The sequence below is a fragment of the Pecten maximus genome, chromosome 8, assembly GCF_902652985.1.
Source record: "Pecten maximus chromosome 8, xPecMax1.1, whole genome shotgun sequence".
Taxonomy (NCBI): domain Eukaryota; kingdom Metazoa; phylum Mollusca; class Bivalvia; order Pectinida; family Pectinidae; genus Pecten; species Pecten maximus.
Genome location: NC_047022.1, coordinates 27,592,355 through 27,609,602, shown reverse-complemented (window position 1 = coordinate 27,609,602; position 17,248 = coordinate 27,592,355). Strand labels below are relative to the sequence as shown.

Below are 17,248 nucleotides of genomic sequence, written 5' to 3'. Positions count from 1 at the left end.
CGTCATGTAATGGGAGTGCCTCTTATCACAAGACACGAACCCAGATAATATCTCGACTCTACAATTACCTTGTGTAACAATTTCTTCACGGCTTTCTCGCTAACACCTCCTTTGGAAATGACGTTGATCAAGTTATTAGCTATTGTCTGCTACATTGCAGGTAAGGTCTCCAGTCATTATATTGAATATTTTAGATGACTTTTATGCCCTTAAATCCTTCCCATCAAGTGATAATTCCTTTAACAATCAAAATAAAACAAAACACGTAATTATTTGATTTGAAATTGTATCTGTACCCTTGAATGAGGGTTTTAGAAAAGACAAAGACATTATGTATATATATATACCTGTTAATTACTTATGATTCTAAACAGTGTGAATGATGTTTTTCCCGGTCTCGATTCGGGTTTCTTTGCTATAAAATGAAACCACCAGCAATAGTTGCATACTTTTCCTTTTTTAATTTCAGCGTGCTCTGCACAAAGTTCCAATTGGTTTGATTCAATAAGTTGCAGATACATAGAAGGCAGGGACTGCTACAGATATGGAAATAATCCCGAGTGTGGAACAGACGGGGTAACTTACAGAAACAGGTATTATTATCATAATTACAAGATATGAATATTGGCTTCATGTATTAACTAGCCAAATTTACAAATCTGTCTCTATCCGCTTTTATGAGAAACCAACGATTGTGTTTATATATTCTAAATAGTTGGTTTGAAGGCAAAACATACTAAAATGTAGGCATAACCATATCAAATACACTAGAATACAGTGGATATGAACATAATCAAAAACGTAAATTGCTGGAATAAACAATTCCATTGACTTTTTACTATTTGTATCATCGGAAACAAACAGTGCTTTAAATCTTTCGCATAACACTTCCATAACATCAGCGAGTTAAATAAGTCTAAGCATTTATCCGAGACCCATTTCAGATGATAAAAACACTTGTAATGATGTGCGCATCGATGTTTCCCATCCCCGAAGTGTTTCATCAAAAAAGAGCTATGTGCCAGCAAGGCTCCAATTGTATTCATCTTCATGTAGATCACATACAGTTGGTTTTGAAAGTGTGTTCCGCTCCAATTGCAACACTTGGTATCTTAATTCTTTTCTTTTCACAGCTCTGTCTTTCTTTGTTTTCTTACCCTTGGTGTCTCATATGACCCTGGCTCTCGCGAGGTCGTTAAACCCGAAAATACTAAATCCTTTCTGTCCTCACTGCTCTGTCGTTCTTGTTTTCTATATTCTTGTGTGTAGGTGTCTCCTTGATAACCGCCTTCATATGACGCTAACTTTAAACCCCTGAAACCAAACAGCAGGTTCTGTTTACGACGACGATTAAATGGCCTTCAAAATCACAAAGACATATGGATAACCATGGCTGTAAAAGAGCTGAATCTACCAGTGAAGGCAACACTTCCGATACCACAATTAGGCTAGTGAGCAAATAGTTGCAGAAAGAAAGAATACTTTTCTAGATGATTGAATGACAACTGTTTTTTCAATGCTTGAAGAAAAGAGCTTCTGCCGGGATGTGAGGCACATGAATACAGTGAAAGACAGACATATCTCCCCCGTTCTTGCACAGATATACCTGCTTAGCTGGACGAAGAAACAATGTGATTTTTGAAGCAATATAAAAGCTCATTTACCATATTCGACGTTAGGGAAAATAGAAATAAGAAAGAATATGCAGAGGACACGAAAACAAATTCCAAACACTGGCAATTACGGCATGTAGTGGAGGTTTTGCCTGAATCAGGATATGGGTTATGTCCCCTGACTGAGACATACCAGTCTTTCGATTTAGAACATTTTTTTTTGACGTTCATCTTCAATTTGGCGATAAGGCGTTGTTCAACTGTTGACGGTATATAATGTGAACGATTGAAAATATCATACTGCCATGTCCCGACAGCACTGAACCCAGCCCGACCTTCAGATGTATGACGATAAAGCTATACACACTGATTACAAATTCGGATTACTTAAGAACATAATATTGATGGAATGTGATGCTTGTTTGATATAAATTGATGTACAGCAGTAGGGTAAATCAGAAATAATACCTTCGAGAGAAGGTTGTCCTTGTCCACTGTATTAGGATGGGTATACATATATAATGTATTCTTATTTATTAAAGCCTGAAAATATATACAAAAATATCAACTTCATGAAAGCCGTCCATCTATACCACAAGATATGACTGACCATAGTCATATATATCTTTTTTTGTTTTAATATATACATGTACGTGTGTGTACCAACATTTTTTTTACCTATATTGATGATGAGATTTGATACATTCACGAGCGAAAACATGTATGAGTTTACTTTTTGAATTTGAATTTGACTTTAATTTTGTTTTTGCTACAGGTGTGATTTCTCCAAAGCCCACTGTGCCAACAAGGATATACATGTATATGCTTACGACAGCTGCGCAAATGTTACGCTTCCTGGGGGTTCGCCATCCACTGCCGCTCCTGGTGGTGGTGGAGGTGTAGTTAGCACTGTCGCACCACCTGTCACTATCGCACCAACACCTGCCATACACGGATCAGAAGCTGTTCTCGACTTTATCTGCTTGGAAATCAGCCATGAGAAATGTGGTATGGAGGTGGAGCAGATTTGCGCTAGTGACTTCAGGACATACGAAAATGCGTAAGTAATTAGTGTACCTGAATATGTATTGTTGAAATCACAACAAACGCAAACGACTGCAAGTCGAATCATTCAATTAATTATTACTACTTATTCTCAGTATGTTCACCCAACCATCTGATCTGTCCAAATTGTCATCTGTCACAATCAATATTTAAAAAGTACTATACAAAACCTTAAAATACCCTGACAGGTGAAATTCCGTCCTGAATTTGAAGACGGCGATGTTATTAATATAAAAATACCCGAAATAACACAACGGACAGTTGATCAGCTAGATAAAAACCTATCATTCACGTCGCGAAATTCCATATTTCCCAGTCCAATATATACAAGGTAGACAGGAAAGTAGCTTAAGTATGTGTCGCTGGTAATGTTCTTTATCCCTGTCATTGACCTTATAGTGCCAGTGTTTCTCAGCTAAGCAATTGTAATTATTTTGGCTTTAAATGAAGTCCAAACGACATAATAAAAACAATATATTCGATTTATTTTTCTGTACTTCAAAGCCAAACTATCAAAATTGAAAATTTTAAAAATTGACTCATATAAATTGTTTTAAAATATTCATAGAATTTTAATTTCATGTCAGTTGTATTATTTTGCGTTTTCGGTCATGTTGCGATTATAACAAATGAGAACAGCCATACGTAACTGTTCTAGCATTCGAAGCCATTTCAATCTCTAGGTTCAGCCTGATGATCACAAGTCTTCACGAACCACATAGCGTCAAGCATATTACAAATACACATTATATGCAACATACTTAAAATTGAAGCTTTGTTTTTTCGGTGTTAACACGTTTTCATATAAAAAGTGTAAATCGCCTGTGATCAACCTTTTACCGTCAGCCATTCTGTAATTGGTTGTTCTCACTTGAAACATGCGTCTCGTGAACATTATCATAACGTTGTTTCTATGAGATGGGTGTTTGAAAAAAAGATGTATGTGCAATAGATAATCATAACAGCCCGAGGTAGTTTTTAATTTTCAATAGGCCGTAAATCAATGCATAGCAATCAAATGATTGCTTGGTTTTGTTTGAGGATTAGATTGGATTTACTCTACACCAAGAGAGACAACTCTAGTTTAAGATGCTCGGAATCCTGTTGGACTTTTTACTGTTTTGCGTTAAAGTTCGCTTCATATCATCGCGTCAGGCTTCCTAATGATTTGTGTTTCAATGTTCATCCTGTGCTGATGGTACCAAATGAAACTGAAAATTTTGCACATTTCAAAGCTGATAATGCGATTAAAATCCTCATAGTTCCGTGGTTATGTATATTGTATCTTTGTGACCTCCGAATAAGAAAATAGAATGTCAAGTTTTCTAGTTGGCACCATTCTGCGTGGAGGATTTCCAAATCCGTTGGTATCCTCGATGTCGTTGGAGTAACGGGTATGCTACCTATAGTGAGTTTGGTTTTAACGGGGGTATGCTACATGTAGTGTGTTTGTTTTTTGGTTATTTGTTCAAATTCTCGATATGTTATCGTAATTACTGTGCATATCAACAAGCGTCGAGCAAGTCTGACTTTATATCGCGCAGGAAAAAATAATATTTCCAGGTGAGATCATGATGTAGACCATACTACTTTTACATTGGCTTCATCAAACTGCATCTTTCGAAACCTTTTTGTTGATAATTTTGCCATCAGTACTACACATCTTTCACGCAAATCGTGATAATAGGAATAAACCTGTATCTGTCGAATCAACTGGGACATGTAAACAACGTAGGTAGGGAAATAATGGATGCTACTATCAAGGAATGGAAAATTAAAATTATCATGTTTATCATACAGATGACAGTTATGATCCGTCATCTGTAAATATCAAAGTCGGCGTTGTAGAATTTGAAGTGACATTTGCTGTTCTGATGTTGTATACCATTGCTTATCAGATTGGAACTTTTAATAAGGTATGGCGCTATTTAAAGATACCACATCCTTTATATACGTATTGGTGAAATTAAAGGGCTGCAAAGTGTATGTTTCCAGTTCTGATAAGAAAACTAGAAGTAAATAATGTTTGAAAAGAACAGAAAAAGTAAAAGTTTGAAACCATGGGTCATTGATTGTAACATAATAATTGGTCATGCAATGTAAGTAAGATAGATACGGAAAAAGAAGTAGAAGTCCAGAAGATAATAAGCACCTCGTTTTTAATATGGTTAAGGTAGTAATGCAAGTGATGAGTGAGATTGTTTCGGCATTGAGCATGTGTTGCGGTGGAGTGTACGTCCCCCTGCAGCATGTGGTATTCAAGAGACCAGTGTAGATCTCCTTGTTCCCATTTCAACACTTGGGTCTTGAATATTTTCATATTTCCTCACTGTCTGTTAATCTGTTGTGTCTTTTCCTCTATAGATGTCGCATTATCATCCGCCTCGTATGATCCTTGCTTTTTCGAGGACGTGAAATACCAGGAAAAAAACCAACAACGTGAACTCTACTTTTACCTTGGTAATAGAATATCGGAATCATTTCCGCGCTAAGACCATTGGTTTGGTTTGGTTTATTTTGTTTAACGTCCTATTAACAGCTAAGGTCATTTAAGGACGGCCTCCCGTGCGTCCGACATGCATGCGTGTGGGGAGTGCGTATGTGTGTTTTGGAAGGCTGCGGTAAGTTCGTGTTAAGTCTCCTTGTGATAGGCCGGAACTTTTGCCGATTTTTAGTGCTACCTCACTGAATCATACTGCCGAAGACACACAGCAGGACACCCCACCCGGTCACATTATACTGACAACGGGCGAACCAGTCGTCCCACTCCTAATATGCTGAGCGCTAAGCAGGAGCAGCGACTACCATTTTTAAAGACTCTGGTACATTGCATGTCTCGGCTAGGGGACAGAATCCCAAAGCTTTCCTCACAGCGGCGAACGCTTAACTAAAGGCCAAAGTGAGGCATTGTCGAGGGAGACATTAGGAAGAAGAAAGTTGTTAAGAAAGAAGAGAAAAGATGAGACCCCAAATTTAATCGCCTCTTACGATCAGGCAATGGGGGCAGCAGGTACAATTCTTACGCCCTACATGCAGTGCAGGCGCTATGACAAGGAAACAAACATGAATATATCAGCCTATTAAAACAAACACGCTCACTTAACACATGCATCGCGCACATAGGGGAGGCCGTCATTATCCCCCGCCAAACGAAGATGCGCAAACGGGTTCCGTCCGTCTATTCTTCCGTGCGTGCGTCCAAATTATCTTTCCGCACGATAACTAGTGAAGAAATGATAGGATTTTGATGAAATTTACCTGATAGACTTATTACCTAATCCCTTGCTCAAGTTCGATTATCGGCATATTCCACACATATCTGCTAAGGCTGCTGTGATCTGATTGGCTGATTGCTTAACACACGATATTTTGACGGAATGACTGGATTTTGATGAAACTTGTTTGGTAGACGTGTTCCTCATCATGTTGATTACTTTCCTAGGACCTTGATGACTGTATTGATTGTCAATGCTTTGTCATACGTTACATGTATTTTTTTTATTAATGTTGCCCATTTAAATTTCATATATTAGATCTACAATATTTGAATGGCCGAGGGATGTTGACGACTTTGTGTCCTTGATATGTTTTTGTTTTGTTTTTCGTGTGCTAGTTATAGTATCAGTGTTGTCAACCAGTTGAGGTGCTTATCTCTTCTACATTGGCCGCTTGTGCATGTACTGGTAGTGACAGACCTTAACCTGGAAACATTTATTTCCTGTTGCTATAGCTGTCCCCATATAAATAAAAGGGCCATTTTTGTAAATATTTGTATTCATTGTGAATTTGTATTTTTTCTGTAGGCGAGGTATAAGAAATATCAAGAGAGCAGAAACATAGTAGTGTCATTTCACCGATTCCAATGTTTAATGTCACGACCCCATTGTTGCACAAATAGTCTGTTACATGTTGGTTCGAATGATGAGTGTCACGTACGGTGTCAAGCGATATAAATTACACTTCCCCTAACATCTTCAGCTTATATAAATTATAGTTTTTACACCAGAGTCATAGACTGGAATGTAAAATGCATCTGACGACATTGTAGATAATCACAGTGAATAAAGGATCAATATTTGTCTTACTCAGCTGTAGACACTTTAAATAGTTAGATTTAATAGCATGTTTATCAACTACAGATTACGGGAACTATATTGCAGTTAAATTTCACTATGATATTATGATAACTTCGCGGCTGGCATCTTCAGGCCTAGTTAGCGGGTATAAAATACGTTGAGTTTGGTGGATAATGTTTGTCGCTGCGAAAGCAATACTAACGTTTGTCTCAGAACCGACTTGTGTAAAGGTATGATGTCCAGGGGACGCTAGCGGTTGGGATTACTGAATTAATTTTGTTGATTTACCAGTTTAGGATGACTGAGTTTATGCTTGCAGTCGAATGTATTTTTAATGATCCGTTCACTCTGTGGTTAGACCAGAAACATGTATTATGTTTAGGTAGTATTAAAGCCACATACTCCCAAAGAAATATTTACATTTCGAGCTCTGTACAGTTTTCAGACTTAATGTATACCTAACAAATTCTCACGACACAAAAACTGTGGGGAAATGTGTATTTATGAAAGTATACAGGAAATTCCCAATAATATTAACTGAGTCCGACAGACCAAGATTCTATGCGAAATAGTCCCATAATGCAACGGGCTATCACAGTATATACAGAGTGTGATATACACTCATTGGTCTATACAAAATGGCGGATTGCCGAATGCGTGAGCCTGCAAAAATACAAGACAGATTCTGCCAAAAAGAAACGTAAAAGGGACTGGAATCGGACAACCTGAGTATTTCCTTAGGAAAGGAAATGATTCGTTGGAACTTAGCGATAGAAGAAAAGGGAATAGACTCGAATTCTGATTTAGCCGGACGTCTATTGGATTGCTGGTTAGTTTTTGAACATTGTAAACTTCACCGATCTAAAATTTTATCGATGTTTTGTTGTATTAATATTGCTAAATTTTGCCAAGTATTGAAATGTAAACCATGTTTATTTATTTTGTTCAGTTATTATGCGAATATTCTGTTAATATGTTTAAATGAAAGCGTTATTAGGCAAAATTCACGTATGCTCGGAATGTAAACAACGGCCATGTGTGTAGTTTTTGTTCAGTGCACGTTGTTATAGCCTCGTTCTCGGCTCCGTGACATATCACGCGATAAAAATAAATGGCGAGTTATTTTTATACACTGATGTCTCGAGGTCAAGCTTCCAGGCCAGTGGTCATTTTAATGTTAGGAGAGCGTGAATGAGGATCTTGGATTGCCATTAATACATGTGTGCAACTAGAATTTTAGGTTGTTTGGGAGTAGATATATATATGGCTTTAAGAGTTTGATAATCACTACTGCATGTACTTAAGTATATTTTGGGAGTTAATTAAACATGACATAGTGATCATTCTGGTGGTTAACTTTGGGCGATCGATGTAACACGGACAGCGGTGAGTATTAGTAGTAGCACTAATGTTACTTTCACTGGCGGTTTATGCTATAAATATTCGTTTTTGAGAGCTCAGTATTGTGATCAACAAACTTATACAGCTTTGTAAAATAATGGCTGTGCCCTCCCACAGGATCTGCATTAGTGAAAAAATATAATGTAACAGAGCGCATGATAATAGATCCCAAGTGAGCAACATCAGCAACAAGGAAAACACTTTCTCAATAAGAACAGCAACGTTCTGGAACAGTTTACCTGCAGCTGTCGTATCTGCATCAAGTATAAACGCTTTCAAAAACGCTTTGGACGGTCATCGGAAAAGCAAGACATTTTTTTATATCTATACAGCTGAAATAACTATACAAGTCAATGTAGTGTATACATTGTACATACCGAACTGAAATTTAACATCAATGTATTCATTCGAAATTGTCACTAATATAGATGTCCTGAATGTTATAATAGCTGTTTGGAGTCTGGTATAAAGGACTATAAAAGTCCTGCTACCAGAAATAAACTTATCTTCGATCACTGCGTCCGCTAGGGATCTAACTCGGAATAATCCGATCGAGCTGAAGACATGGTCTCTGGAGCCCTGTGGTATATTGCGGCTAGTATTTACCATACTCCTTATCCAAGAAAGATCGCGTCCTCGATTTTTTTCCATGACGATGCTTGTGGAGCAAGGCTGAGTTTTTTTCCAGGTCCCTACATCGGCGCCTATGTAACAAGCCCATGCTACATTAATCTAAATCACTTGCGTCGACAAAGGATCAGATCCAGGACATCTGGCTTATTAGTCTTACAATTAACCGATCGAGCAAAAAAGATCTCTCTGTGTATTGCGGCTAGTATTTACCAGGTTTACAACAAAACGTGTGAAGACAAATATGTTTGATGATGCATATCGTAGTAACTGCCGATCACGTGTGTGTGTCCAATTCGTGTGGGGCGAACTTTATTCTGAAGTGCAGGCAGCAAGACGGAAAAAATACTGTATTGTGTCCCGAACATGCGCGCGCAATTTCGGCACGTGCCGATCGGTGTAAATTCCTGCCGGTTTGGAAGCACCGGCAAACAAGATGGCGACGTGTTCAACCGAAAGATTAGGTAAAGTGAGAAGTAAAGAATTTCAACTTGTTTTGAGCCTGTCAGGCTACTTTAGTCATATATATTGCAAAATAAGTTGATATTGAATGTTATACAGCGTTCGATATCTACAATGCTTTTGAAATATGTTTATTCATAAATAAATATATAAAATAAATAAAAATAAATGTGCCGGCGACAAGCTCTAAAACCGACGAAAGGCACAAACGGCAAGCTAGAATCAAGTTCGCCCCATGGTTTTGTTTTCTTTAATGTTAACACCTCTGGCCATCCAAGGACGGCTTGTAGTGTGCAACTGTATGTTATCTTATAAACGTCAGTAAATTCCACTGTATGCTGATCGTAGAAGGCGAGTAAAGGTGGGTCCCTGAAGTATGGAGAATTATCTTCTGTGTCTTCTCCGTGTATTAAGGGACATCGAAGAGACAAAAATAGATTTTCCTCCCCTATGTCAACACTTAAATATTTCCATTCTTCCCTCACTGCTCTGTGAATCTATGTTTTGTTTTCCTCAATAGGTGTCTCCTCGACAACTGCCTCAAATGACCCTGGCTGTTGCGAAAACGTTAAACCCCCTAAAATAAAGAAACAAAGAGTAACTCTGTATCACGTTTAGCTTAAGAGTACAGTTTTGGATAAATATATGTTACAGGTGCGAATTCCAGAAGGCCAAATGTACCCATAGGGAACTCCACGTCCTTGCATACAGGGTCTGTCCGACTGGGAGTCCGTAAAGGTATAGTGCTTTAACACTCGATTACTTAAACTCATTTCCCTCTATAATCCTTGAAAGCTTTCAAGACGAATGCAAAATAATTCAAAACAGTAATACATGAATACATTTAAATGTATCATCACTATTGTAAGAAGACCGTGATTCTATCAGAAGGAAAACTTGGTAAAATGATAAAATAAGGCGGTAGTGTGTGCATCAGTGGCCTTATGAAACTTTTAATTTTGTGTTGGTTTTTTTCAGATTGACTGATCAAGAATATTATTGCTATTAATAAATGGTAAAACTTGGATACCGTTGTTGTTGTCTCATCTAATTTTTATTTAATCTATTCCCTCCATTCCAAGGATTAGAAACAGTGTAAGCAAAGGCAAATAAAATGTTTATGTTGCCAGATACTAATGTATACTGATACCAAACTGAACTTTGTCCTTTAATGAAACCTCCAGAAAGACACTTTAATCCTTAAATACTATATATCAACCATATCTTAATTATCTTCTTATGAAACTACCGTTTCAATGTTGCATAAAACTGCATTTGTGATAAAAAATACATTAACAAAAGCTAATACATCATCTTTGGACTCTTATGTAAGGTGGTCAATAGCAATTGCTTACATGAAGATAGCATTAAAAGGGAAAAAACTCTAAGACGGAGCTTCTGTTAAGGTGGAATAATGTAATAATGTATGATAAGTGGTCTACAACCACAATAAAGTTGTTAAAAGCTGCACTGCCAATTAATCCAAACAAACGTGTAAATACCAGTCTATGATAACCATAGCAACATAATATACATCAATGCAAGTTTCCCTTGTTATAAAGTGTCTTAATAATTCATTCGATTTTGCAAATATGCAAAAAGTTTCAATAACTAAACTTGTTTTTGTTCGTTTTATTTGTTAAAGCTTGTGTCTTTTTATCTAACCAAAGTCACCCATAGTCGCTGTGAGCGAGGGAATGAATTAAAGGAGAAGAACAATGGCAGGAGATAGGAAGACAGTTTTAGTTTTGAAGTAATTGTGCATTCCTGGATGGTTACTTCAGAAATTCGGGCAAGTTTGTTAATACGCGAAATCTCCGAAAACTGTGTCATCTACTGATTCTATCGAAAAAGAAAACTAGGAACCATTGGTCGAAATCAATTAAAGGCATACTATCAATTCACCACTGAATATTTTAATATTTTCTAACAATAAGAATATACACATGAAAAAATGTACATATTTTTTCGCTATACATGTACAATTGTATGTCATAATAACAATATAAGCGATAGTCCAAATATTGGATATTAAGTAGTACATCGTGTAATGCAACAAACCAACAACAATATTAGCATTATCATTTAGACTATATATACACGATCACAAGGAGGAGCGGGCTCAAGTTAGCAGCGGATCCGTTATTCGTCATTGGGGAGTCGAATAACGAAGCAGCGGATTGGGGATTCAGTTTTTTTTATGTTTAAATGATATTCATTTTTATTCACATTTTGACGTTTGGATTCAAATAACGAATCTGCTACAGCAGTGGATTTGGGATTCAGTTACATATTAGTATTTTTTCTTGTAATATATGATTGGGGATTCGAATAACGCAGCGGATCGGGGAATCGAATAACAAATCTGCTGCCAGCAGTAGATTGGCGATTCAGTTACATATTAGTAAATGTTCTTGTAATATATGATTGGGGATTCGAATACGCTTCAAATAACGAATCCCCAATCATATATTATAAGACAAATTACTAATATATCGTTGAATCCTCAATCCACTGCTGCTGTAAAAGCCGCTACCTTGTTGATACGATGGGTTCTTCAACTTTGTCGTTTAGGTGTTCAGACCAAATCTTTCCCTCTTTGTACTTTGGTCCTGACAAAGCAGCAGACAAAGATTTCTTCATACTCTGATTACCATGCCATGTATCATTTTGATTTTGGGTGAATGGATGATATTTTACCAGTTTATGGCCATATTTCTATCGTGGGTATGTGTGCTTATAGAAATATTCTGACTTTCAAAATATTCGTATAACCTCTCTGTTCCCATCTTTTCATGACGTTGTGTAACTGGTTCATCAACCTTACTTATGTGACCATAGTCAAGAACTTTGTGAGTTTTGTCTCCAATAACCACCACACTGGTGTCTTTGGATTTTTTGCGCCAGCCATGACGATCATCCGTAACGATATCAATACCATCTAAATCTTCACAGCTGGCAACCTCCTCCAGAAGAGCATCATTGATGGATTCATCATATTCAAGCTTAACAAAGTCCTTTTAGGTGGAGAAAAACTTGTTTCTTTTTTTAACTAACAGAATACCAATTCCAACTCCATTACAAAATCTTCCATAATGGGAGGAAAACATCCCACTACAGACAAATGAATGATTAATTTTGTCATTAATGAGGTACTGTCCTGTTGGTAGGTATGCGGTGAGGAAGACCATAAGTAGGTATGGTGGGTTCGACTTTTATGTGAGCATTTCAGTTTCAACACACCAACATGTCCTTTACGTGTTGATGTTTTTACCAATAATTTTCCTTGGCACCGCCGGGCATTGTTTGCTGCAATGTCCATCAGTCTTGTAACTGAGTTTTGAGTAGCTGAAAAGAACTTCCGATTCACTTGCTTCCTTGTAGCACGCAGATATGCTGCTGGTTATGATGGAATTTCTGAATGATGCTTGCAGGATTTCTTTTCTTCAATCCAAAAGTCCAAAATATTTTCAATGATGTGAAAGTTGTTCACTGGTCTGTTCATTTTCTTTATAAGATGTTCTCCAAAAATCTGTAATTACTCCAGTAATATTGCTTTTTTGTTTAAATATCTGCTGGAATTTCAAACTTGAATGATGGTTGTCGTGTCCTTTTCTCCGACATGTTGAAGGTTGTGAATTGTATAAATGAGAAAATTGATAATGAACTAAAGTTTGGCCCACACATATGTGTCTCCTGGGAATGGAACATTCTAATAATCCCTAACAAAGGGGAAACAGGCAATTATAAAAACATATACAAACATGTAGTTGATCTACAGAAAACTGAAAAAACCAGTTATAGAATTACATCAATCAGATTGAAATATATTAAAAGTATTTTATTTACACATTTTGATTATTTTGTTTTAAATTGGAGACACTGATCAATTGCTTATTACCCCTGTGTGACAAGTGGGCCGTAGAAGGGGTACTGCACTTAGCATATCATTACTGCTTCTTCTGTCAACGTATATATTAAATGTCCATAGATATATTCTTACAAAAGATACATTGTTTGTATCTTTCAGTTTTCAAATAGAAATAGCTCGAACTCATACAATGTGTAAACACGGTTTTCCCAATGCACACCCTCCGAAAACTGTGATGTATTGGTCAGAACTAATTACTTCAGGGGGCTTAGTACAGATTAGAACAATGAATGTAATGGAGAGAAAACCAACTATATCTCTGAAAGTAACACAGCTTCAAAAGTAAACTATTCGTCATGTATTTCTTCACAATGGATGGGCTTTTGATGAACACATGTGTGACATGACTTTGTTTGGAGCCTTGGACAGATAATGAGACTAATAATGATAAGTTTATTATTGAGCAGAGAGAAGGATATCAAGAGTGTCCATATTGTTTCTGTAAGCCATGTATTACTGGTGAAGTTAACCGGCAAATGTGGTGGGCAACAAAAAATACTGAGCCAAACACGCAAAATAAGTTTTAGGAAAGAGAAATATAAGCGTTTTTCTGACAATGCTTTTCTACAGGGAAGTGTTTTTGGATGATATATACAAAACAAACAAAAAATGCAGGCTTTGCAGCAGGGCCCACATAGGAGAAAAGCTAGCCTTGCATAAAAGGATATTTCACCTTAATGTGTCTTTGACAAAGTGAGAACGTGGTTCCCTAATCCACAAGATATGCCCTACATAGACCATATGTGGGAGTAATCATTAGTCAGACTCTATATGGTCAAGCGTGGTGATCTAATGGATACGCTGATACAAGATAATCACTAGCCAGCTATAATCATCCCCTTGGGAATCGGAGAACGGGGAATCATGGGCCCTAAATAGAGTTGATGCCGTTCTGAATGGCGAGTTATAATAAAACAATTAAAAATTTAATTAGAACTTTACATGGATGGTCGTTGTGATATAATGAAATTGTTTAGACTGTAAACACGTGGAGTAATCCTAATGATTCTGCTTCAGGTGTAAACATAAACATTTCAATAGCTGTCAATCAAAAATAGTGAACCTTACTACTTCAACATGCTATTCAAATATTACAAAAGAAATATTTTTTTGTTTGTAATAATGTTAACATCACCATATTCTCAACATAAAAGTCTGTGAGCATGCTGACAAATTAGGTTAATATTTCATTAAATATGTTGCTTTTCAACGAAAGGTTTGTCTGAAATGTCCGTGGACAGAAAAATTGAATTCATCACCATTTTTTTTTTTATTGGTCGCTATTTATACCCTTAATATCCTTGAGTACCTCCTTTAATACGAGGCTCACAACATATCAATCATCCCTCGTATCATGGCCGTAGGCCGATATGTACTGAAAGAGACTATACTTTTAGTCCGGGTAAACTCAGGTAATGCTATTTCTATAAAACACGTGATGATTTATTGGAAATGAACTACTTGCACAAAACCTATCGACTACTAGTTGATATACGATTTTATATTAATCCCACGTATTTTATCTCCTGCCACAAATGAACCACAAACAACTGGTGTTAACATAACATTTTAATCACAATAAAACGACTAATACACGCTAAACGAACGAGTATGCAAAATCAAATTGCAAGAAAGGACGGTTGTTGTAACAAAGATAACAGCCGATTGCATGTGCATGGAGAATAACTTCAAATATTTCACTGTTACACATTACTGGGAGAGAAGAATACAATCGACGATTTATATGGCATAATCCCCCTCCCCCGACAGATTTCTGTGGCTGAATACCCCATACGGATTTCTGTGGCTGAATCCCCCATACGGATTTCTATGGCAGAATCCCCCTACAAATTTCTATGGCAGAATCCATCCTACATATATCTATAGCAGAATCCCCCTACAGATTTCTATAGCAGAATACCCCTACAAATTTCAATGGCAGAATACCCCTACAGATTTCTATAGCAGAATCCCTCCTACACATTTCCACTTACAGATTTCCCCATACAGATTTCAATAAAATAGCCCTACAGATTTCTATAGCAGAATACTCCTACATATTTCTATAGCAGAATACCCCTACAGATTTCTATAGCAGAATACCCTTACAGATTTCTATAGCAGAATACCCCTACAGATTTCTATAGCAGAATCCCTCCTACAGATTTCTATGGCAGAATCCCTCCGACATATTTCCCCTTACAGATTTCCCCATACAGATTTCAATAGAAGAATAGCCCTACATATTTCTATAGCAGAATACTCCTACATATTTCTATAGCAGAATACCCCTACAGATTTCTATAGCAGAGTACCCCTACAGATTTCTATAGCAGAATACTCCTACAGATTTCTATAGCAGAATCCCTCCTAGATTTATATGGCAGAATCCCCCTACAGATTTCTATAGCAGAATACCTCTACAGATTTATATGGCAGAATCCCCCTACAGATTTCTATAGCAGAATACCCCTACATATTTCTATGGCAGAATACCCCTACAGATTTCAATAGCAGAATACCCCTACAGATTTCTATGGCAGAATACCCCTACAGATTTCAATAGCAGAAAACCCCTACAGGTTTCTATGGCAGAATACCCCTACAGATTTCAATAGCAGAATACCCCTACATATTTATATGGCAGAATCCCTCCTACAGATTTCCCCTTACATATTTCCCCATACAGATTTCTATGGCAGAATCCCCCTCCCCACCCCCCGACAGATTTCAACCTTTCCAAAAAATCCCTTATGTATCAAAATATTTATCCAAATTTGTATTCATCAGACTGAATAAAAAGACAAGGTAGAAAAATCTTTAGAAAATGTGAACATTAATTTTGTTCATGGCCCATCTATTTTCAGGAGCTTGGGAAACTGTTTTAAATGATAATATGTAATAAAAATTCCACCATTTAAATGGAGTGAACTAAATCTAAGTCCTAAGTATAACGTGAAACACACTATATCATATTAAAATATAAAGTGCAAGACTGAAGGCGCTAAGCACTAAGTGGTAGACATAGATAGTAAAACTTGGTAAACACAAATATTAGACACAAATTCTCCACCCCGCAGTCTGTGTATGTGTGTTGTGGACTAGATATCGGAGGTTTTTTACCCTTTACACGACCAAACCGCACAACAAATTGGATATACTTCTCATAATACTGTACTAGTATACAGACTGAGGGGTTGGCATCATGTGCCCTGTCCGTGAAGTGCAATCCTAAAACAGGAAAACTATTTCAAACTTATATATATAGTGCATGTATAACGAAATGTCAAGTTAATAATTTTTTCATTAAAGGTATTTAATATATCTACTTTGGTCAATAGTCACATTGACAAGCCAAAGTTTTTGGTCTGTCTACTCGTAACTCTTACCTACATGTTACAGCGAATCACATACACTGGAATGTAGTTGAAGGTCTGATGCGTATAAGTTTCCTAGCCATGCAGGTTATATTTATCTACAAGTTAATACCAATAGATACAGTAATTTACTGGATATTAAGACCTATGTAAAAGTTACATAATACAACCTTCGCTTTAGACAGGCTACGCTTTACTGTTCACACATACAACATATGTAATAAATGTAAGTCTTTGGAGATATACATGTACATGTATACAAATTTTATACATACCAAATTTCTTTTCGTTTCGTTTCGGCTTTTTTTTCATCTCAACTACACCTATTTGACTATCTACATTTGATTAAAAAGGTGAATGATAACGCTAGATAATAACAATGTATATAAACATAGGGCCAATGGGCCTTTATCACTCACCTTCTTCTAAAGCAACTTTGAATTTGATATAGGTCATTTATGTAAAGACTTGATATAGGTCATTTATGTAAAGACTTGATATAGGTCATTTATGTAGAGACTAAGTTGATTACCACTTTATTAAAAAATATCAGAGTAGGCTAGCTTTATTCATTTGAATAAATTTTGTAACCTTGATTCCAGCATACTACTGGCCCCATATCAGGTCTCTGCGTCTCTTGCTCATCAAAAAATCATTGTTTAAATATCTAAAACATCTGCCACCTTGAATGTA

General features: G+C 36.7%; 1 protein-coding gene across 2 annotated transcripts; it reads left to right on the top strand.

The window, feature by feature from the left end:
* LOC117333475 (tomoregulin-2-like) lies at positions 1-10,274 on the top strand. Of its 2 annotated transcripts, none has more exons than XM_033892780.1 (5): positions 1-160; positions 470-593; positions 2,389-2,673; positions 9,902-9,985; positions 10,226-10,274. In XM_033892780.1, exons 1-4 carry the CDS (start codon positions 118-120, stop codon positions 9,981-9,983), a joined length of 534 nt encoding a protein of 177 aa, XP_033748671.1. In that variant the 5' UTR covers positions 1-117; the 3' UTR covers positions 9,984-9,985; positions 10,226-10,274. The 2 variants fall into 2 exon arrangements, with proteins under 2 accessions (XP_033748671.1, XP_033748672.1); XM_033892781.1 differs by lacking the exon at positions 10,226-10,274 and adding an exon at positions 10,034-10,185 and having other exon boundaries at positions 9,902-9,994.
* Positions 10,275-17,248: the final 6,974 nt, after the last annotated feature.